The sequence below is a fragment of the Anomaloglossus baeobatrachus genome, chromosome 12 (genome assembly GCF_048569485.1).
Source record: "Anomaloglossus baeobatrachus isolate aAnoBae1 chromosome 12, aAnoBae1.hap1, whole genome shotgun sequence".
NCBI lineage: Eukaryota > Metazoa > Chordata > Amphibia > Anura > Aromobatidae > Anomaloglossus > Anomaloglossus baeobatrachus.
In genome coordinates this window covers 134,900,915-134,923,579 of record NC_134364.1, presented here as the reverse complement: position 1 = coordinate 134,923,579, position 22,665 = coordinate 134,900,915, and the positions used below count along the sequence as shown (strand labels likewise).

Below are 22,665 nucleotides of genomic sequence, written 5' to 3'. Positions count from 1 at the left end.
CCAAACAGTCTATCTCTAGACAAAGGCAAACTGGTTAAACATTTTTTGGAACCAGCATCTGCTTTCCAGTCCTTTAACCACAAGGCTCTGCGCAAAACTACCGAACTGGCGGACGCCATTGAGGTGCGACTGGTAGATTCTAGGACCGCATTGATAGCGTAAGACGCAAACGCCGACATCTGCGTGGTAAGGTGCGCCACTTGCGGCACTGCTGGATGCATGATAGCATCCACTTTTGCTAAGCCAGCTGAAATAGCCTGGAGTGCCCATACGGCTGCGAATGCTGGAGCAAACGACGCGCCTATAGCTTCATAGACAGATTTTAACCAAAGGTCCATCTGTCTGTCATTGGCATCTTTAAGTGAAGCTCCATCCTCCACTGCAACTATGGATCTAGCTGCAAGTTTGGAAATCGGGGGGTCTACCTTTGGACACTGTGTCCAGCGCTTGACCACCTCAGGGGGGAAAGGGAAACGCGTATCTTTAGATCGTTTAGAGAAACGCCTTTCTGGGTGAGCGTCGTGCTTCTGGATTGATTCTCTGAAGTCAGAGTGATCTAACAAAGCACTCAATTTACGCTTGGGATAAAGGAAACGAAACTTTTCCTGCTCCGCAGCCGCCTCTTCTGCTGAAGGGGCTGGGGGAGAAATATCCAACAGCCTATTGATGGCTGAGATAAGGTCGTTTACCATGGCATCCCCATCCGGGGTATCCAGGTTGAGAGGGGTTCCAGGAGTGGATTCCTGATCACTCTCATCAGACACATCACAGGGAGACTGATTGCGCTGAGACCCTGAGCAGTGTGAAGACGTCGAGGGTCTTTCCCAGCGAGCTCGCTTAGGGTGGCTGGGGCCATCATCTGAGTCATAATCCTCGGCCTGTGAAGCCGGGGACCCCCCTGTGGGCTGGATACATTCCAAGTAAGGGGGACCTGCGGACAGAGGCCTCGCCGTGCCCAGAGACTGAGCCCCATGCATAGATTGCAAGGTCTCAAGGATTTTTGCCATAGATACAGACATATTATCTGCAAAAACTGCAAAGTCTGTCCCTGTCACCGGGGCAGAACTTACAAGCGTCTCAGCCTGGGTCGCTACCTCTCCTGACTCCGGCTGGCGAAGCAGCACCGGGTCGGAGCATTGCACACAATGGGGGTCATCGGAGCCTGCTGGTAGATTAGCCCCACATGCAGCACACGCAGTATACACAGCCCTTTTTGCCTTGGCCGCCTTGCGTTTTGAGGATGACATGTTGCTGCTTCCACAGAGCGATCTGGGATATGCAGCCAGAAGCGCACCTCACAGTGCAAGTAATACAATAACTATATATCTGTACCAGTACACTGATACACAGTGAGGCACTAGAGGGACCAGCACAGAAAAATCGCTTACCGCCCGCTTAAAAAGCGGGTGTGTGGTCGCCAGATAGCCCCTAGCCAGGTCTCCCAGAGCCTTGCGTCCTTCCTCCAGCCAGGCATGCATGTAATGGCTGCCGGCGTCTTGAGAGAGGAAGGGGGGCGGGCCCTAGGCGTTCCTGGCTAAGAGCGGGAAGCCTGCTTCCCTCTGTGCCAAGTGAGAGGGCTGGAGCATGTAAAACAGGCTCCAGCCCTCGTCGCTGCTAGCGAACAGCGTCTCTCCCCTACCCTGAATGACAGGGTGGGGGCGGGAACGAAACGGAGCTGCCGGCGTCCTAGGCCCAAAAAGCCGGGGACTAAATTTATAACCGCCGCCGCCGTAAAAGCGCGGACGGCGGATCCCCGGCGCACCACAAGTCACAGCAGCGCCGCCCGGTCCAGAGGGGGTCGGCGCTGCGTTCCCAAACACAAACAATCCCCCAGTAATCTGTAGGGACACCAACTCCACGTTGCGGTCCCCGGCGCACTACAACACCCAGCCAGCCCGGAGTGTGTCTGTGCCTGCCGGGGACACAGAGTACCTGTATGATGCAGGGCCTGTCCCTGATCGTACTCCTGCTCCGTCTCCATCAGGTTCTAATGGGTCTGTGGATGGAGCCCGGCATCAGAGCTGAGAGGCCGGCAGGATCCCACTTCCACAGAGCCCTACAAGGGGATGTGGAAGGAAAACAGCATGTCAGGCTCCAGCCCTGTACCAGCAATAGGTACCTCAACCTTACAACACCATCCAGGGGTGAGAAGGGAGCATGCTGGGGACACTATATGTGTCCTCTTTTCTTCCATCCGAAATAGTCAGCAGCTACTGCTGACTAAAATCTGTGGAGCTATGCGTGGATGTCTGACCTCCTTCGCACACAAAGCTAAAACTGGAGAACCCGTGATACCACGGGGGGGTATGGCCAGAGGGGGAGGGGCCTTGCACTTTTAATGTAGTGCTTTGTGTGGCCTCCAGAGGGCAGTAGCTATACCCCAATCGTCTGGGTCTCCCAATAGAGCGCTGAAGAAATAATGGCTCCTCTTCTGGAAGATTCTATCCACAAGAACAACAAGATCGGTCAACGCCAACCCAACTGCCTGATCATCATGTACCCGGACATCACATTACATGGTCAGCGGATTCAGCCCATTTACATTGCATGTGCACGGACAGATTAATACAACGGTCTGCAGTAGGACACAACTGTGCACATCCTGCTCAAAAAAGGGCACCACAAAAAGGGCACCAAAAAAAGGGCACCACAAAAAGGGCACCACAAAAAGGGCACCACAAAAAGGGCACCACAAAAAGGGCACCACAAAAAGGGCACCACAAAAAGGGCACCACAAAAAGGGCACAAATCTGTGATGCAGTTTAAAAAATTACAATAAAATTCAACACAAAAGGGAGACGAGCGAATACAAGCCGGGACGCCCCTTTAGTGATCCTCTGTAATTTAGGGTTTTTTGTGCTTATTGTAGTTTTTTTTATATAAAAAAAGAATAGAAGAAAAAGGGGCATTTTTTTTTATATCACAATCTGTAAAATAAAAAATAGAAATCTTGCAATTTTAACTTCCCATTACAGGAAATGGCACACATTCATAACAAAAATGATTGGACATCAACCCTATGTTTTTTAATGAAGCATCTATTGAGCCCGTGCAAAGGTCATTGTGAAGGGAGGGGGAGCAGGGGAGCTGTGACATCAGCTATTGTGATGGATGGATCCTGTCTTATCAGCTGTGCATAGAGGCACTAACAGTAGGTGTAATCCTGCCTCTGCTGATAAGTAGACTGCTGAAAACAATTTCTAAAAAGACAAGAAGTACCAGTCTGAAAAGATACCCCAGTAATAGGTGCAGGATTATGTCTCTTATTTTGTTTAATTTATATAGATCTTAATATGGAAAAAAAAATATTGCCAAAAATGTTTAAATCATGTTCCATGTATTTCCATGTATTTTTCAAACAATAAATCATTTTCTGATAATGGCTTCCCTTTAATGTCCATCTTCTGCAGCTTACAAATACTATCATGGGATGATCCCATTATACGGTGTCTACATGCAGAAAGCACAATCACCGATATCTGGAGTGGGGGAAAGGGTTTCATCATTTGGTCAAGCAAGTTTCCAGGGTCTAAAAAAACCCAGATGTGGTGCAACCCCCTTGCAAAAAACCCAAAAAAACCAGAAAGATTTTGCACAGGATTGAGTAGTAATGATCTCTGGCAGTGGCTGTTCTGTAGGATCCTCACCTGGGTCAGGTAGTCGATCAGGGCCAGGTTGGCCTTCTCCAGCTCCGCTCCTGACAGCACTGGCACCGGATTGGGGTACTGCAGCTGCTTCTTGTAGTCCGAGGGCAATAAGTCAGGGTACATCCCAATAACATGAGTAGGATCTGAAAAATAAGAATGTTTTAAAAGGGGGATGGAAAACACAACTTTAGGCCCCGTTCACACATTCAGTATTTGGTCAGGTTCTTACCTCCGTATTTGTAGCCAAAGTGGAAGGAATGGGACAACAGTATAAGGCCAGAGTCACACTTACTAGTGACTCGGCGAGACTCGCATCGGCATCACCCGGCATGGCCACACACTCTCTGGATAGGAGCAGCTCGGCTGCATAGAAATACATGCAGCCAACCCCCTCCTGTCAGGAGAGTGTGCAGTCATGCCGGGTGATGCCGATGCGAGTCTCGCCGAGTCACTAGTAAGTGTGGCTCTGGCCTAATAGACACAGTCACCACTGCTGCATTTTTCCCCCACTCTTGGTTTTGGCTACAAGTACAGAAGTAAAAAATTCACCAAATACTCAACATGTGCACGAGGCCTTTACTCTACACTTCGTCTGATCGATCACTGCTGCATTTATCAGCATCTTTACCAGTATTTATAGTCTAAACATGCACCAAATGTATCAGCAGCATGTCATGCAATAAACTGGCAAATTGTTATCCAGTCTAGGCCAGTGACGGACAACCTTTTGAGCTTGGTGTGTCAAAATTCGTTACAAAAAAACAGCATAATTCAGGTAGTGTCACTTCTCGAAAAATCCATAATTTTATGATATTTGCAGCTCGAATAACAAAAAGTTATCTGATAATGATTGATGGGGGTAGGGGGAGAGGAGATAATGATTATCTCCTCTCCCCCTCCCCAGCAGTCATTATCTCCTCTCCCCCTCTCCAGCAGTCATTATCTCCTCTTGCCCTAGCAGTCATCTCCTCTCCACCTCAGCAGTCATTATCTCCTCCCCACCCCAGCAGTCATCTCCTCTCCACCCCAGCAGTCATCTCCTCTCCACCCCAGCAGTCATTATCTCCTCCCCACCCCAGCAGTCATCTCCTCTCCACCCCAGCAGTCATTATCTCCTCTCCACCCCAGCAGTCATTATCTCCTCTCCACCCCAGAAGTCATTATCTACTCTCCCCCTCCCCAGCAGTCATTATCTCCTCTCCCCCTCCCCAGCAGTCATTACTCCTCTCCATCCCAGCAGTCATTATCTCCTCTCCCCCTCCCCAGCAGTCATTATCTCCTCTTCCCCCTCCCCAGCAGTCATTATCTCCTCTTCCCCCTCCCCAGCAGTCATTATCTCCTCTTCCCCCTCCCCAGCAGTCATTATCTCCTCTTCCCCCTCCCCAGCAGTCATTATCTCCTCTCCCCCCAGCAGTCATTATCTTCTCTCCCCCTCCCCAGCAGTCATTATCTTCTCTCCCCCTCCCCAGCAGTCATTATCTCCTCTCCCCCTCCCCAGCAGTCATTATCTCCTCTTCCCCCTCCCCAGCAGTCATTATCTCCTCTTCCCCCTCCCCAGCAGTAATTATCTCCTCTTCCCCCTCCCCAGCAGTAATTATCTCCTCTTCCCCCTCCCCAGCAGTCATTATCTCCTCTTCCCCCTCCCCAGCAGTCATTATCTCCTCTTCCCCCTCCCCAGCAGTCATTATCTCCTCTTCCCCCTCCCCAGCAGTCATTATCTCCTCTTCCCCCTCCCCAGCAGTCATTATCTCCTCTCCCCCTCCCCAGCAGTCATTATCTCCTCTCCCACTCCCGAGCAGTCATTATCTCCTCTCCCCCTCCCCAGCAGTCATTATCTCCTCTCCACCCCAGCAGTCATTATCTCCTCTCCACCCCAGTAGTCATTATCTCCACTCTCCCCAGCAGTCATTATCTCCTCTCCGCCCAGCAGTCATTATCTCCTCTCCACCCCAGGAGTCATTATCTCCTCTCCCCCTGCCCAGCAGTCATTATCTCCTCTCCCCCTGCCCAGCAGTCATTATCTCCTCTCCCCCCAGCAGTCATTATCTCCTCTCCACCCCAGGAGTCATTATCTCCTCTCCACCCCAGGAGTCATTATCTCCTCTGCCCCTCCCCAGCAGTCATTATCTCCTCTCCACCTCAGTAGTCATTATCTCCTCTCCCCCTCCCCAGCAGTCATTATCTCCTCTCCCCCCAGCAGTCATTATCTCCTCTCCACCCCAGGAGTCATTATCTCCTCTGCCCCTCCCCAGCAGTCATTATCTCCTCTCCACCCCAGTAGTCATTATCTCCTCTTCCTCCACCCCAGGAGTCATTATCTCCTCTTCCTCCACCCCAGGAGTCATTATCTCCTCTTCCTCCACCCCCAGGAGTCATTATCTCCTCTTCCTCCACCCCTGGAGTCATTATCTCCTCTTCCTCCACCCCAGCAGTCATTATCTCCTCTCCCCCTCCCCAGCAGTCATCTCCTCTCCACCCCAGCAGTCATCTCCTCTCCACCCCAGCAGTCATCTCCTCTCCACCCCAGCAGTCATCTCCTCTCCACCCCAGCAGTCATCTCCTCTCCACCCCAGCAGTCATCTCCTCTCCACCCCAGCAGTCATCTCCTCTCCACCCCAGCAGTCATCTCCTCTCCACCCCAGCAGTCATCTCCTCTCCACCCCAGCAGTCATCTCCTCTCCACCCCAGGAGTCATCTCCTCTCCACCCCAGCAGTCATCTCCTCTCCACCCCAGGAGTCATCTCCTCTCCACCCCAGGAGTCATCTCCTCTCCACCTCAGCAGTCATTATCTCCTCTTCCTCCACCCCAGGAGTCATTATCTCCTCTTCCCCCTCCCCAGCAGTCATTATCTCCTCTCCCCCTTCCCAGCAGTCATTATCACCTCTCCCCCTCCCCAGCAGTCATTATCTCCTCTTCCTTCCTCCCCACACACCCACCAAAATTTTTATAACATATCCTGAGCGCTGCTGAACCAGATTCCGACTGGCAACAGCAGCGCTCAATAAATGTGCAGATATGTGGACTTACTGCAGAAGCCACACTGCAATGCTCCACTCCGGAGGGTTAGAGAGAAGCGTGTTTTGTACTGCATGGAACGTAAGCACGCCTCACTCAGGACCTTAATTAAAAGGTACAGAACACAAATTACTGGCATCCACACCCCAATCTATAAGATGAGCTGTGGCTGCCGGTGAATTCACTAAAACTACATGTGCAGCTGCACAAAATTCTGCGACTATTTAAAAAGTTGCAATTGATGACTCGGGTGAACACATCTGGAAGCACTAATCTCAGTCCACCAAGTGGAAATCAAAAAGAAAACAGGAGAGCAAATCTGAAACAGACGTCAAAAAAGGCAGAAATACAATAATCATTTGGTTGCTAAAAACAAAAAGGCACAAAACACACAAAAACAGAAGCAAAGGCAAATGATGGATCAGACCTAAATTTGCACTGTCCAAAAGTCAGGCAGTAAGGCTACGTTCACACACAGCGCTTTTTTCTGCAGCCAAAACCTGTTCTTGTAAGTAAAAAAATGTTGCATTCAAAACCCATTTTGAAGATTTTTTGCAGAAATGTTTGGGTGCACATGACATTTGCTTTGTATACAGGACATGTTTAATAAAATTAGTTTCATTCACCAAAAATGTCAAAACCATCGCTGTGTTTTCACACATTATCATGGCTTTCTATGGGTGAAAAATACAAATGCAGCATGTGAACATGGCCGAGTAGTAAGTCTCAGCGGCAGTTTTCCAGCACAACATTTCAGGATCAATGACAAGAACAGAATATTTCGGGGAATCTCACCGGTACCGAGCTTGGCAAACACCTGCATGGACTCATCAAAACGTTTTTGGCAGAAGAGGTTGAAGGCATACAAGTTCTGAATGTGGTGAATCTGCTGCCGCTTCTCGCTGTCGGCGTCATCTTTCATCCTCTGTCCCCAAAACAATTAAATGTAAATCAGAAAAAAGACTTTTCAGATCAAAATATGATCACAGCAAAAAGGATATAGTCATTGTAGGGAGTGCTACAAGAAGCAGAATGTTTTGTTTTTCAGCACTGGGGTGGTGCTATTAACGCCAGGTCTCTGCCCCATCTTATACTCGCCCTTTGAGGTCTTCCCTTTTTTCGGCATCACTCCGGTCTGCGGCGCTATCTTGTGACCACAACTTCTGATTGGCCGGAAGTCAGAAGATACTTCACAACAGCTCAATGCCAATGTATGAGTGCCAGATTGAGGCTTCCATAGACTTGTATTCAGTTGTGGCCTGCGGTGAGCTATATGAACCACTGGAGCTGCCAGCATGTCACAAACTGAGGGAGACTGACGGGAGCGACGATGAATACAGGTGAAGATATCAGTATAGGATGGGGCCGGGGACTTAGGTTTATAGCACCATGCCAGAGTGGTGATAAAGCAAAACGCTGGAGGGGGGCTTTAATTAAACACTGGCACTTTGCTCCAGCACTGCCCATTTAACCCTTGGCACTGGCATTTCTATCATCTTGTTTATTATGTCTTCCTGTGAAACAATTCAAAGGTGTTGTCCTCTCCCACTATGCGGACAGCCCCTTGTCAATCTGAGTATTTGCCCCTGTTAAAAGATAAACACTTGTACTCACTTCCGGTGCAGGCGCTGCTCCCGTGGTGTCGGCATTCACTCACCCGGGGTGCACGTGGATTGTGACGTCATGCAAGTCCTGATGCCAATCAGTGATGGCCGCCCTGTCCCTGATGTCAAGCGGATCACACATTAAGAAGCTGAAGCAGATCAGGAACAACGCAGATGTGGAGCGAATACTGCGCTGCCGAAGATCTGACGTAAATCCGAGGAGAGTGAATGAAGGGGTTATTGTACGCGTCTCCAGTGGTCTCCACTTCATCAGCAGGAAATCCACTGATGTACAACAGTAATGTCATCTATAGAGAGCAGCCACAAGGAAGCCTCACGACAGCGAGTCACAGCACAAAGGGGGCGCTGAGGGCGATCACAGCCGGTCACACAAAGAACACTGCACGATTACAATTTATTATGTAAAAAACAGAAAAAGGTTTCAGAACACCGGTGTCCTCCGGTCTCCAGACCCGCGCTCGCTGCAGAGCTCGCCTTTCCCGCATGCGTTTCATGGCCATGGGTCGCTTCTGCTCCACTTTAGTGACTCCAATCTATTTTTAAAAATTTTTCACCTGCCTTCACCATTTTTCTTTTTTCTACCTTGCCATTTTTTAGTCGTCTATTTCTGTTTTTTTACATAATAAATTATAATAGGACAGTGTTATTGGTATAACAGACTATGATCGCCTTAAGCGCCTCCTACGTCCCACAACTCGTACCACGTCCCACGACTCGGACCACGACTCTTCCCGCGTACCACCACTCTTCCCCCGTACCACCACTCTTCCCGCGTACCACCACTCTTCCCGCGTACCACCACTCTTCCCGCGTACCACCACTCTTCCCGCGTACCACCACTCTTCCCGCGTACCACCACTCTTCCCGCGTACCACCACTCGTCCCGCGTACCACCACTCGTCCCGCGTACCACCACTCGTCCCGCGTACCACCACTCGTCCCGCGTACCACCACTCGTCCCGCGTACCACCACTCGTCCCGCGTACCACCACTCGTCCCGCGTACCACCACTCGTCCCGCGTACCACCACTCGTCCCGCGTACCACCACTCGTCCCGCGTACCACCACTCTTCCCGCGTACCACCACTCTTCCCGCGTACCACCACTCTTCCCACGTACCACCACTCTTCCCACGTACCACCACTCTTCCCACGTACCACCACTCTTCCCACGTACCACCACTCTTCCCACGTACCACCACTCTTCCCACGTACCACCACTCTTCCCACGTACCACCACTCTTCCCACGTACCATCACTCTTCCCACGTACCATCACTCTTCCCACATACCATCACTCTTCCTTGTCGCTCTTTTTGGAAACCTGCTGCTCTTTATAGATGGCATTACTGTTGTAGCCTGTTATATCGGTGGATTTCCTGATGAAGTGGAGACAGTTGGAGACACGTAGAATAACCCCCTTCATTCACTCTTCCTTGGATTCATGTCGTATCTTCAGCAGTGCAGTATTTGCTGCACACCTCCTTTGTTCCTGATCTGCTTCGCGGTTACGTGGACTCTGCAGCAGCTCTGTATCAGGTCACACAGCCCCATAAGTGGAGCACATTCCCTTATCACCATTGTATGCAAGTTGGATAAGACCCTATTGCCCTTTTTCCTCCTTCAGTTTTTCCTTTTCACATTGAGATGAGCAGACACCAGTGGAACGGCGCCAGCACCGGAGGAGAGTATAGGCGGTTTCATCTGAAGGGAAGAAACTCGTCAGATTGAGAAGGGCTAGTGGTACAAGTAGTGGGCAACCTCTTTAATAGAGCAGTTCAGCTTGGGCACATAGCCTTAGCGGGCGCTCGGGAGTGAATACAACACCGAATACAACAAGATGGAAATAAACTTCTTAAGTTCTAACCAAACCATGATTTCTAGGAAAACCAAAGAGATCTAAGTAATCTCCAAGATTTACAAATCTATAAATATTTAATGAAGACGCACCGAGAATCAACGCAAAATCCTGAGGAGCGTGATTCGTTTTACCCTGAAGACTAACATGTATTTTCACATAATAAGAGACATTTAATTGCGGACCTTATTAACGTGTACAAGTAGATAAATGGTGCATACAAAAATGTATGGTCAAGAGCAGCTTCATGAAAAAAGAAACCCTCAAAAGATAAAGGGGCACTCCTCTGCCTGGAGAAAGGTCAATCTCCAATGGAGGCCGGATTCTTTCCCATAAGATCCATTAATCTATGGAGCAGCCGCCTCCGGGGCCGGTCACAGCGGGAACAGTTGTTGGGTTCAAAAAGACTTGAATGGGTTCTTTTTGCAGAAAACAATGACGCATGTGCTTAGGTCAATGTGAGAGTTCTCCTCGGGACAGTGGAGCAATAATGGCTCTGTATGGCCGACGGGCCATGACCTGGGCTTGTGCTCGCACCTTTCCATCCCTCAGATGAACATGTGTCTTTTGTAAACCATGTATCAGAGCACGATTTCCACACTTACCGCCAGCTGTAGGGCCAGCTCAAACTGCTTGTCCTGGAGGAGTTGCTGGATTTGTGTTGCAATGGAGACGGAAACCAACCTCCAGACAAAGTGATTGCTGGCCACGTACACGATGTTAGATCTGAAAGAAAAGAATATCACATAATGCTGTGATCAGGAAGATCTCCAATGGAGAGGATGGTGTGCAACCAGACAGCAGCTTCATCCACGCGCTTCAGAGCTGAATCATCAGGAGTAAAACTCCAATGAGGACACGGAGAAATGCTGGGGTTCAAATAACCCAAAAACTGGAGCAAAAAAAGCCATGGATCAGTTTTTCCTGATAAAGGAGTTTGTTCAGCTCAGAAACATGTAGCTGGACCCCTGCTGTTCTCCATCTACACCTTCGGCCTGGCACAGCTCATAGCGTACCACGGCTTCCAGTATCATCTCTATGCCGATGACACACAGATCTACCTCTGGACCTGACATCCCCTCTCTACTAACCAGAATCCCACAATGTCTGTCTGCTGCTTCATCCTTCTCTGCGCGATTCCTAAAGCTTAACATGGACAAAACAGAGCTCATTGTCTTTCCCCCTCCTCACTCATCCCCTCCACCAAGCCTTTCCATTAAACTCGATGGTTGCTTACTCTCCCCAGTCTCACAAGCTCGTTGCCTTCGAGTGACCCTCGACTCTGCTCTATCCTTCAAGCCACACATCCAAGCCCTCTTCACCTCATGCCGATTACAACTCAAAAACATCTCCCGTATCCGTGCTTTCCTTGACCAAGAATCAGCAAAAACATTAGTGCATGCCCTTATCATCCCCCGCCTCGACTACTGCAACCTCCTGCTCTGTGGTCTCCCTTCCAACACTCTTGCACCCCTCCGATCTATCCTGAACTCTGCGGCCCGCTTAATCCACCTCTCCCCTCGCTATTCCCCAGCCTCTCCTCTCTGCCAATCCCTTCACTGGCTTCCCGTCACCCAACAACTCCAGTTCAAACACTAACTATGGCATACAAAGCCATGCACAACCTGTCTCCTCCCTACATCTGTGACCTAGTCTCCCGGTACCTACCTGCACGCAACCTCAGATCCTCACAAGATCTCCTTCTCTACTCTTCTCTTATCTCCTCTTCCCACAATCGCGTACAAGATTCCTCCCGTGCCTCCCCCATACTCTGGAACGCTCTACCACAGCATATCAGACTCTCACCTACCGTGGAACGCTTCAAGAGGAACCTGAAGACCCACCTCTTCCAACAAGCCTACAACCTACAATAGCCCTCAGTCCAGTACACCACTGCGCAACCGGAATAGAATAAATGGCGGAATAATAAAAATAATAAAAAAAAACTGCTCCTTTGTCTAACATTACTGCAGGGGACATTACTAAACAATGGGCTCATTACTGCAGGCCACATTACTAAACAATGGGCTCATTACTGCAGGCCACATTACTAAACAATGGGCACATTAATGCAGGGGACATCACTAAACAATGGGCACATTACTGCAGGGGACATTACTAAACAATGGGCTCATTACTGCAGGCCACATTACTAAACAATGGGCTCATTACTGCAGGCCACATTACTAAACAATGGGCACATTAATGCAGGGGACATCACTAAACAATGGGCACATTACTGCAGGGGACATTACTAAACAATGGGCACATTACTGCAGGGGACATTACTAAACAATGGGCACATTACTGCAGGGGACATTACTAAACAATGGGCACATTACTGCAGGGGACATTACTAAACAATGGGCACATTACTGCAGGGGACATTACTAAACAATGGGCACATTACTGCAGGGGACATTACTAAACAATGGGCAAATTACTGCATGCCACATTACTAAACAATGGGCACATTACTGCAGGCCACATTACTAAACAATGGGCTCATTACTGCAGGCCACATTACTAAACAATGGGCACATTACTGCAGGCCACATTACTAAACAATGGGCACATTACTGCAGGGGACATTACTAAACAATGGACAATTACTGCATGCCACATTACTAAACAATGGGCACATTACTGCAGGCCACATTACTAAACAATGGGCACATTACTGCAGGCCACATTACTAAACAATGGGCACATTACTGCAGGGGACATTACTAAACAATGGACAATTACTGCATGCCACATTACTAAACAATGGGCACATTACTGCAGGCCACATTACTAAACAATGAGCACATTAATGCAGGGGACATCACTAAACAATGGGCACATTACTGCAGGGGACATTACTAAACAATTGGCATATTACTGAAGGGGACATTACTAAACAATGGGCACATTACTGCAGGGGACATTACTAAACAATGGGACATTACTGCAGGGGACATTACTAAACAATGGGCACATTACTGCAGGGGACATTACTAAACAATGGGCACATTACTGCAGGGGACATTACTAAACAATGGGCACATTACTGCAGGGGACATTACTAAACAATGGGCACATTACTGCAGGCCACATTACTAAACAATGGGCACATTACTGCAGGGGACATTACTAAACAATGGGCACATTACTGCAGGGGACATTACTAAACAATGGGCACATTACTGAAGGGGACATTACTAAACAATGGGCACATTACTGCAGGGGACATTACTAAACAATGGGACATTACTGCAGGGGACATTACTAAACAATGGGCACATTACTGCAGGGGACATTACTAAACAATGGGACATTACTGCAGGGGACATTACTAAACAATGGGCACATTACTGCAGGGGACATTACTAAACAATGGGCACATTACTGCAGGCCACATTACTAAACAATGGGCACATTACTGCAGGGGACATTACTAAACAATGGGCACATTACTGCAGGGGACATTACTAAACAATGGGCACATTACTGCAGGCCACATTACTAAACAATGGGCTCATTACTGCAGGCCACATTACTAAACAATGGGCTCATTACTGCAGGCCACATTACTAAACAATGGGCTCATTACTGCAGGGGACATCACTAAACAATGGGGACATTTTGCAGGGGACATCACGAAACAATGGGCACATTACTGCAGGGGACATTACTAAACAATGGGCTCATTACTGCAAGGGACATCACTAAAGAATGGGCACATTACTGCAGGGGACATTACTAAACAATGGGCACATTACTGCAGGGGACATCACTAAACAATGGGCACATTACTGCAGGGGACATTACTAAACAATGGGCACATTACTGCAGGGGACATCACTAAACAATGGGCACATTACAGCAGGGGACATCACTAAACAATGGGCACATTACTGCAGGGGACATCACTAAACAATGGGCACATTACTGCAGGGGACATCACTAAACAATGGGCACATTACTGCAGGGGACATCACTAAACAATGGGCACATTACTGCAGGGGACATCACTAAACAATGGGCACATTACTGCAGGGGACATTACTAAACAATGGGCTCATCACTAAACAATGTGCTCATTACCAGGTCAGCTTATACTCGATTTTTTAACTGGAAAAGTTGGGGGTCATCTTATATGTCCAGTTGTCTTACAAGCCGGAAAATATGGTATATGAAACCGAAAGAGTCTCTGCCAACACCACGACACAAAAGGGGCAGGGGCTGATTGCTGTACCGCAGCAGTGTGCAGTTCTAGGGGTCCCTGTATATTCACATCACATTGGGAACTCAAACCTATAACCTAAAGGGGCTGTCCATGACTAGAAAACCTAACCAAGCTGTGTATAGCTGGTGTCTGGTGCCTCGCTCCATTGCCTTCCATAGCACAGAGCAGTAACACTACACTAATATGTGGATACATGTGCCGTGTGTATGGAGTAAAGCAGGCAGATAGTACTAATAATGGACACCCCTCCAGAGACGTCCTGACATAAGAGCAGATTCTCACCCTCCAGATGTAATGAAGCGAGGCCGCTGAAGCTCGATGCTCTGCACCAGCAGGCGAGGCTCGAAGGTCCGCACCTCCACGTACCGTGGCAGCACAGCGATGATATATGGGGGCTGGTGCTCTGCAATGTGGACACAACGTCATGCTGACCATTACAATATGCACAAATCACAGCTAAAGCCGCGCAGGCGCTGACCACTATGGTAACACATGCAGAACTGGCTACTGTATGACAATGGAATAAAGCCGGCTGGAGACGCAGCCGCATCCTCCGGAGCCCGCACCACGGCAGCAGCCTCTCATTTCATCTGTTTCTGTTCATGTCACATCTATATCAGACCATCCAAACACTTTGCTCAGGACCTGCCCCTGCTCTTATGTTATTCGCGCTGCTCCGGAGGATTTGCTTTTAAATCCACCATAAGGCTCCAGAGATAAGGTCTTTATTTAGTGTTAAAGGGGTCTTCCATCGCCAACATCCTCGCCCAGTATGTAGCCGGTGTAATAACAATATGAGGAAATATCTCCAATTAGAAATGTAGTATAGTTCACATACCTTATGTGCAGGACCTTAGCAGCTAAATGTTACTATATGCGAGGTTGTAACCATGGATACCTAAGCTGCAATGCCCTGCACATGAGGTAAGTAACAGTGAATCAGGAAACTAGACTGCATTTCTCAATGGAGGAATGTGCTAATATTCCTATTATTACACCTACTCCATATTGGGATGGGATCTTGGAGATGGGAATCCCCCTTTTATTTCTATGCTCTTTATGAAGGGGTGGTGCTCTTATGAAGGGGCGGTGCTCTTATGAAGGGGCGGTGCTCTTATGAAGGGGCGGTGCTCTTATGAAGGGGCGGTGCTCACACATTGTGAAGCTGGACTTTCTCACCCATTGTGGAGTCTTTCCAGTCACAATATGACATTACCTGTCAGCTCCTTCCAAAATCTGCAAACCCACAAAATGGAGTTCTTTGCAAATTTCCCCTTTACAAGACAATGGCCGAGGGAACCTTCCACGTCAACTGGGAAAGGGGCGAATCCTATAAGGATGCTATATCCCATTGTATATCCCATTGTAAGATGACCGCTCCTCCTGTGTCCCGGGTTTACAGGCACTGGTAATGGGCGGGTTTTCTCCGGCACTTACCCATGGCCATGGGGATGTCGGTCCAGTTGAGCGCACACTTCGGGGTGCAGGTGCCCTCTTCATTTAGGACCACAGTCAGGTCGTCCTGTCCCACAGCCACTTTCCCATCGGCCAGAGGCACGGCCAGGGGCTCCAACTGTTTGCCCGTGGGAAAAAGTTCCTTAATGGAGCCTTTTCCATCCACCTGAAAACACAGTTATTTCATTTAAAAACTAATCGTGGATTCCAAAAAATGCCCATCTTTACAATCTAAGCAATATTGTGCTCCGTGCAGTGTGATGGGGGTGCTCAGGAGGTACACAGGAGCCTCGGCTTGTTGGGACCTGTTCACATCCATCTTCAGGTGTCACAAGCAGCGGTATATCGGTATTACTGGGCACAATATGCAGCACATCGGCATCTTACCCGGATCAGATAATAGTCTCGCTTGAATCCCACACATATCGAGTTCTCGCACCACGCCATTGACTTGGGAACATCGGGAACACTGAAGTCACCCTACAAAGAAAGGGATTCCTGATAGAAATAGAGCTATAACGTGTATGGCTTCTAACATGTGACATCCTGACCCCGCAAAGAGGGACCGCGTGTCACCAGCACGCCTACAGGAGACCGCGCACAGCACAGGCAATGGCTACATAACACGGACCCCCAGCGAGGGGCGGCCGCACACCCCACCTCACACATCAATAGTGCCCAGGACAGGACGCAGCGGTGTAATCTCATCACAGGCAATGGCTACATATCACGGACCCCCAGTGAGGGGCGGCCGCACACCCCACCTCACACATCAATAGTGCCCAGGACAGGACGCAGCGGTGTAATATCACAGGCAATGGCTACATAACACGGACCCCCAGTGAGGGGCGACCGCACACCCCACCTCACACACCAATAGTGCCCAGGACAGGACGCAGCGGTGTAATATCACAGGCAATGGCTGCATAACACGGACCCCCAGCGAGGGGCGGCCGCACACCCCACCTCACACATCAATAGTGCCCAGGACAGGAAGCAGCGGTGTAATATCACAGGCAATGGCTACATAACACGGACCCCCAGCGAGGGGCGGCCGCACACCCCACCTCACACATCAATAGTGCCCAGGACAGGACGCAGCGGTGTAATATCACAGGCAATGGCTACATAACACGGACCCCCAGCGAGGGGCGGCCGCACACCCCACCTCACACACCAATAGTGCCCAGGACAGGAAGCAGCGGTGTAATCTCACCACAGGCAATGGCTCCATAACACGGACCCCCAGTGAGGGGCGGCCGCACACCCCACCTCACACATCAATAGTGCCCAGGACAGGACGCAGCGGTGTAATCTCATCACAGGCAATGGCTACATATCACGGACCCCCAGTGAGGGGCGGCCGCACACCCCACCTCACACATCAATAGTGCCCAGGACAGGACGCAGCGGTGTAATCTCGTCACAGGCAATGGCTACATAACACGGACCCCCAGTGAGGGGCGACCGCACACCCCACCTCACACATCAATAGTGCCCAGGACAGGACGCAGCGGTGTAATCTCATCACAGGCAATGGCTACATATCACGGACCCCCAGTGAGGGGCGGCCGCACACCCCACCTCACACATAAATAGTGCCCAGGACAGGACGCAGCGGTGTAATCTCATCACAGGCAATGGCTACATATCACGGACCCCCAGTGAGGGGCGGCCGCACACCCCACCTCACACACCAATAGTGCCCAGGACAGGAAGCAGCGGTGTAATCTCATCACAGGCAATGGCTACATAACACGGACCCCCAGTGAGGGGCGGCCGCACACCCCACCTCACACACCAATAGTGCCCAGGACAGGACGCAGCGGTGTAATATCACAGGCAATGGCTGCATAACACGGACCCCCAGTGAGGGGCGACCGCACACCCCACCTCACACACCAATAGTGCCCAGGACAGGAAGCAGCGGTGTAATCTCATCACAGGCAATGGCTACATAACACGGACCCCCAGTGAGGGGCGGCCGCACACCCCACCTCACACACCAATAGTGCCCAGGACAGGAAGCAGCGGTGTAATCTCATCACAGGCAATGGCTACATAACACGGACCCCCAGTGAGGGGCGGCCGCACACCCCACCTCACACATCAATAGTGCCCAGGACAGGACGCAGCGGTGTAATCTCATCACAGGCAATGGCTACATAACACGGACCCCCAGTGAGGGGCGGCCGCACACCCCACCTCACACATCAATAGTGCCCAGGACAGGACGCAGCGGTGTAATCTCATCACAGGCAATGGCTGCATATCACGGACCCCCAGTGAGGGGCGGCCGCACACCCCACCTCACACATAAATAGTGCCCAGGACAGGACGCAGCGGTGTAATATCACAGGCAATGGCTGCATAACACGGACCCCCAGTGAGGGGCGGCCGCACACCCCACCTCACACATCAATAGTGCCCAGGACAGGACGCAGCGGTGTAATATCACAGGCAATGGCTGCATAACACGGACCCCCAGTGAGGGGCGGCTGCACACCCCACCTCACACATCAATAGTGCCCAGGACAGGACGCAGCGGTGTAATATCACAGGCAATGGCTGCATAACACGGACCCCCAGTGAGGGGCGACCGCACACCCCACCTCACACATAAATAGTGCCCAGGACAGGACGCAGCGGTGTAATCTCATCACAGGCAATGGCTGCATAACACGGACCCCCAGTGAGGGGCGACCGCACACCCCACCTCACACATCAATAGTGCCCAGGACAGGAAGCAGCGGTGTAATATCACAGGCAATGGCTACATAACACAGACCCCCAGTGAGGGGCGACCGCACACCCCACCTCACACACCAATAGTGCCCAGGACAGGAAGCAGCGGTGTAATCTCATCACAGGCAATGGCTACATATCACGGACCCCCAGCGAGGGGCGGCCGCACACCCCACCTCACACATCAATAGTGCCCAGGACAGGAAGCAGCGGTGTAATATCACAGGCAATGGCTGCATAACACGGACCCCCAGTGAGGGGCGACCGCACACCCCACCTCACACATCAATAGTGCCCAGGACAGGAAGCAGCGGTGTAATCTCATCACAGGCAATGGCTACATAACACAGACCCCCAGTGAGGGGCGGCCGCACACCCCACCTCACACACCAATAGTGCCCAGGACAGGAAGCAGCGGTGTAATGTATCTCATCACATACAATGGCTACATAACACGGACCCCCAGTGAGGGGCGGCCGCACACCCCACCTCACACATAAATAGTGCCCAGGACAGGACGCAGCGGTGTAATCTCATCACAGGCAATGGCTGCAGAACACGGACCCCCAGTGAGGGGCGGCCGCACACCCCACCTCACACATCAATAGTGCCCAGGACAGGACGCAGCGGTGTAATCTCATCACAGGCAATGGCTACATAACACGGACCCCCAGTGAGGGGCGACCGCACACCCCACCTCACACATCAATAGTGCCCAGGACAGGACGCAGCGGTGTAATATCACAGGCAATGGCTGCATAACACGGACCCCCAGTGAGGGGCGACCGCACACCCCACCTCACACATCAATAGTGCCCAGGACAGGAAGCAGCGGTGTAATGTATCTCATCACATACAATGGCTACATAACACGGACCCCCAGTGAGGGGCGGCCGCACACCCCACCTCACACATCAATAGTGCCCAGGACAGGACGCAGCGGTGTAATCTCATCACAGGCAATGGCTACATAACACAGACCCCCAGTGAGGGGCGACCGCACACCCCACCTCACACACCAATAGTGCCCAGGACAGGAAGCAGCGGTGTAATGTATCTCATCACATACAATGGCTACATAACACGGACCCCCAGTGAGGGGCGGCCGCACACCCCACCTCACACACCAATAGTGCCCAGGACAGGAAGCAGCGGTGTAATGTATCTCATTACATACAATGGCTCCTCTCCGCCAGGACTGAGCTGTATTCAGTGAGATAGAATCTCATCAGAAGCCGCTGCCATGTACGTGATGGGAGGAGAGGCGAAGCCGCTGCCATGTACGTGATGGGAGGAGAGGCGGAGCTCTGCCTCTAGCTCCTCCTTCAGCTCCGCAACGCCTCCCTCAGCTCCCCAACCCCTCCCCAGCCCCTCCCTCAACCCCCCAGCCCCTCCCTCAACCCCCCAGCCCCTCCCTCAGCCCCCCACCCAGCCCCTCCTTCAGACCCCCAGCCCCTCCCTCAGCCCCCCACCCAGCCCCTCCCTCAGCCCCCCAGCCCCTCCCTCAGCCCCCCAGCCAGCCCCTCCCTCAGCCCCCCAGCCATCCCCTCCCTCAGCCCCCCAGCCATCCCCTCCCTCAGCCCCCCAGCCCCTCCCTCAGCCCCCCAGCCCCTCCCTCAGCCCCCCAGCCCCTCCCTCAGTCCCCCACCCAGCCCCTCCCTCAGTCCCCCACCCAGCCCCTCCCTCAGTCCCCCACCCAGCCCCTCCCTCAGTCCCCCACCCAGCCCCTCCTTCAGCCCTCCAGCCCCTCCCTCAGCCCCCAGCCCCTCCCTCAGCCCCCAGCCCCTCCCTCAGCCCCCCAGCCCCTCCCTCAGCCCCCCAGCCCCTCCCTCAGCCCCCCACCCAGCCCCTCCTTTAGCCCCCCACCCAGCCCCTCCTTCAGCCCCCCAGCCCCTCCCTCAGCCCCCATCCAGCCCCTCCTTCAGCCCTCCAGCCCCTCCCTCAGCCCCCCACCCAGCCCCTCCTTTAGCCCCCCACCCTCCTCCTGTCATCATAGGCTTTCATCTCTCAGTAATGGGGCAGTCCTCACTGAATACAGCACTGAGCTCAGGAGTGAGAAGTGTGATAATGGCTGATGAGATGACAGAAGCAGACCCCATCCTCTGATACACCTCTGATACACATTACACAGCTGGTGGTGTGACACCACTGACGCAGGAAACGAGGAGACGTTCTGCTTTCGGGTCACCTTCTGTCTCCTCCCCGGGGTCGTAATCACCTGCAGTTCGTGAAATGATCGATCCTTCCAGTAGTAAAGCTGCAGTTTTCTGCGCACGGCCACACACATCTTCAGCGTTTCTTCACCAGTCTTAGTGTGCTGGGAAACAAAAACAGGAGAGGAGACCAAACTCTAAACCAGCCGAATGCACATCATACACTACAGGTGACACTGAGGAAAGCCACAAGTAACAGCTGCAGGAGGTGTATTACCACAAGTAATAGCTGTAGGAGGTGTATCACCACAAGTAATAGCTGTAGGAGGTGTATTACCACAAGTAACAGCTGTAGGAGGTGTATCACCACAAGTAACAGCTGCAGGAGGTGTATCACCACAAGTAACAGCTGTAGGAGGTGTATTACCACAAGTAACAGCTGTAGGAGGTGTATCACCACAAGTAACAGCTGCAGGAGGTGTATTACCACAAGTAACAGCTGCAGGAGGTGTATTACCACAAGTAACAGCTGTAGGAGGTGTATTACCACAAGTAACAGCTGTAGGAGGTGTATTACCACAAGTAATAGCTGTAGGAGGTGTATCACCACAAGTAACAGCTGCAGGAGGTGTATTACCACAAGTAACAGCTGTAGGAGGTGTATTACCACAAGTAACAGCTGCAGGAGGTGTATTACCACAAGTAACAGCTGCAGGAGGTGTATTACCACAAGTAACAGCTGCAGGAGGTGTATTACCACAAGTAACAGCTGCAGGAGGTGTATTACCACAAGTAACAGCTGTAGGAGGTGTATTACCACAAGTAACAGCTGTAGGAGGTTTATTACCACAAGTAACAGCTGTAGGAGGTGTATTACCACAAGAAACAGCTGCAGGAGGTGTATTACCACAAGTAACAGCTGTAGGAGGTGTATTACCACAAGTAACAGCTGTAGGAGGTGTATTACCACAAGTAACAGCTGTAGGAGGTGTATTACCACAAGTAACAGCTGCAGGAGGTGTCTTACCACAAGTAACAGCTGTAGGAGGTGTATTACCACAAGTAACAGCTGTAGGAGGTGTATTACCACAAGTAACAGCTGCAGGAGGTGTATTACCACAAGTAACAGCTGTGTAACAGCTGTAGGAGGTTTATTACCACAAGTAACAGCTGTAGGAGGTGTATTACCACAAGTAACAGCTGCAGGAGGTGTATTACCACAAGTAATAGCTGTAGGAGGTGTATTACCACAAGTAACAGCTGCAGGAGGTGTATTACCACAAGTAACAGCTGCAGGAGGTGTATTACCACAAGTAACAGCTGTAGGAGGTGTATTACCACAAGTAACAGCTGCAGGAGGTGTATTACCACAAGTAACAGCTGCAGGAGGTGTATTACCACAAGTAACAGCTGTAGGAGGTGTATTACCACAAGTAACAGCTGTAGGAGGTGTATTACCACAAGTAACAGCTGCAGGAGGTGTATTACCACAAGTAACAGCTGTGTAACAGCTGTAGGAGGTTTATTACCACAAGTAACAGCTGTAGGAGGTGTATTACCACAAGTAACAGCTGCAGGAGGTGTATTACCACAAGTAACAGCTGTAGGAGGTGTATTACCACAAGTAACAGCTGCAGGAGGTGTATTACCACAAGTAACAGCTGTAGGAGGTGTATTACCACAAGTAACAGCTGCAGGAGGTGTATTACCACAAGTAACAGCTGTAGGAGGTGTATTACCACAAGTAACAGCTGCAGGAGGTGTATTACCACAAGTAACAGCTGCAGGAGGTGTATTACCACAAGTAACAGCTGCAGGAGGTGTATTACCACAAGTAACAGCTGTAGGAGGTGTATTACCACAAGTAACAGCTGCAGGAGGTGAATTACCACAAGTAACAGCTGCAGGAGGTGTATTACCACAAGTAACAGCTGTAG

At 50.9% G+C, this 22,665-nt stretch overlaps 1 protein-coding gene across 1 annotated transcript in view; it reads right to left on the bottom strand.

Annotated features, from left to right (window-relative positions):
* Nucleotides 1–22,665, bottom strand: part of VPS39 (VPS39 subunit of HOPS complex) — a 184,840-nt gene that overhangs the window by 138,810 nt on the left and 23,365 nt on the right. Inside the window, exons 6-12 of the mRNA XM_075330479.1 lie at nt 20,794–20,892; nt 16,218–16,310; nt 15,813–15,996; nt 14,658–14,778; nt 10,750–10,870; nt 7,459–7,588; nt 3,648–3,790 (exon numbers count right to left, since the gene is read on the bottom strand). Of these exons, the coding sequence (XP_075186594.1) occupies nt 3,648–3,790; nt 7,459–7,588; nt 10,750–10,870; nt 14,658–14,778; nt 15,813–15,996; nt 16,218–16,310; nt 20,794–20,892 (891 nt within the window). The remainder of the gene's footprint in view (nt 1–3,647; nt 3,791–7,458; nt 7,589–10,749; nt 10,871–14,657; nt 14,779–15,812; nt 15,997–16,217; nt 16,311–20,793; nt 20,893–22,665) is intronic.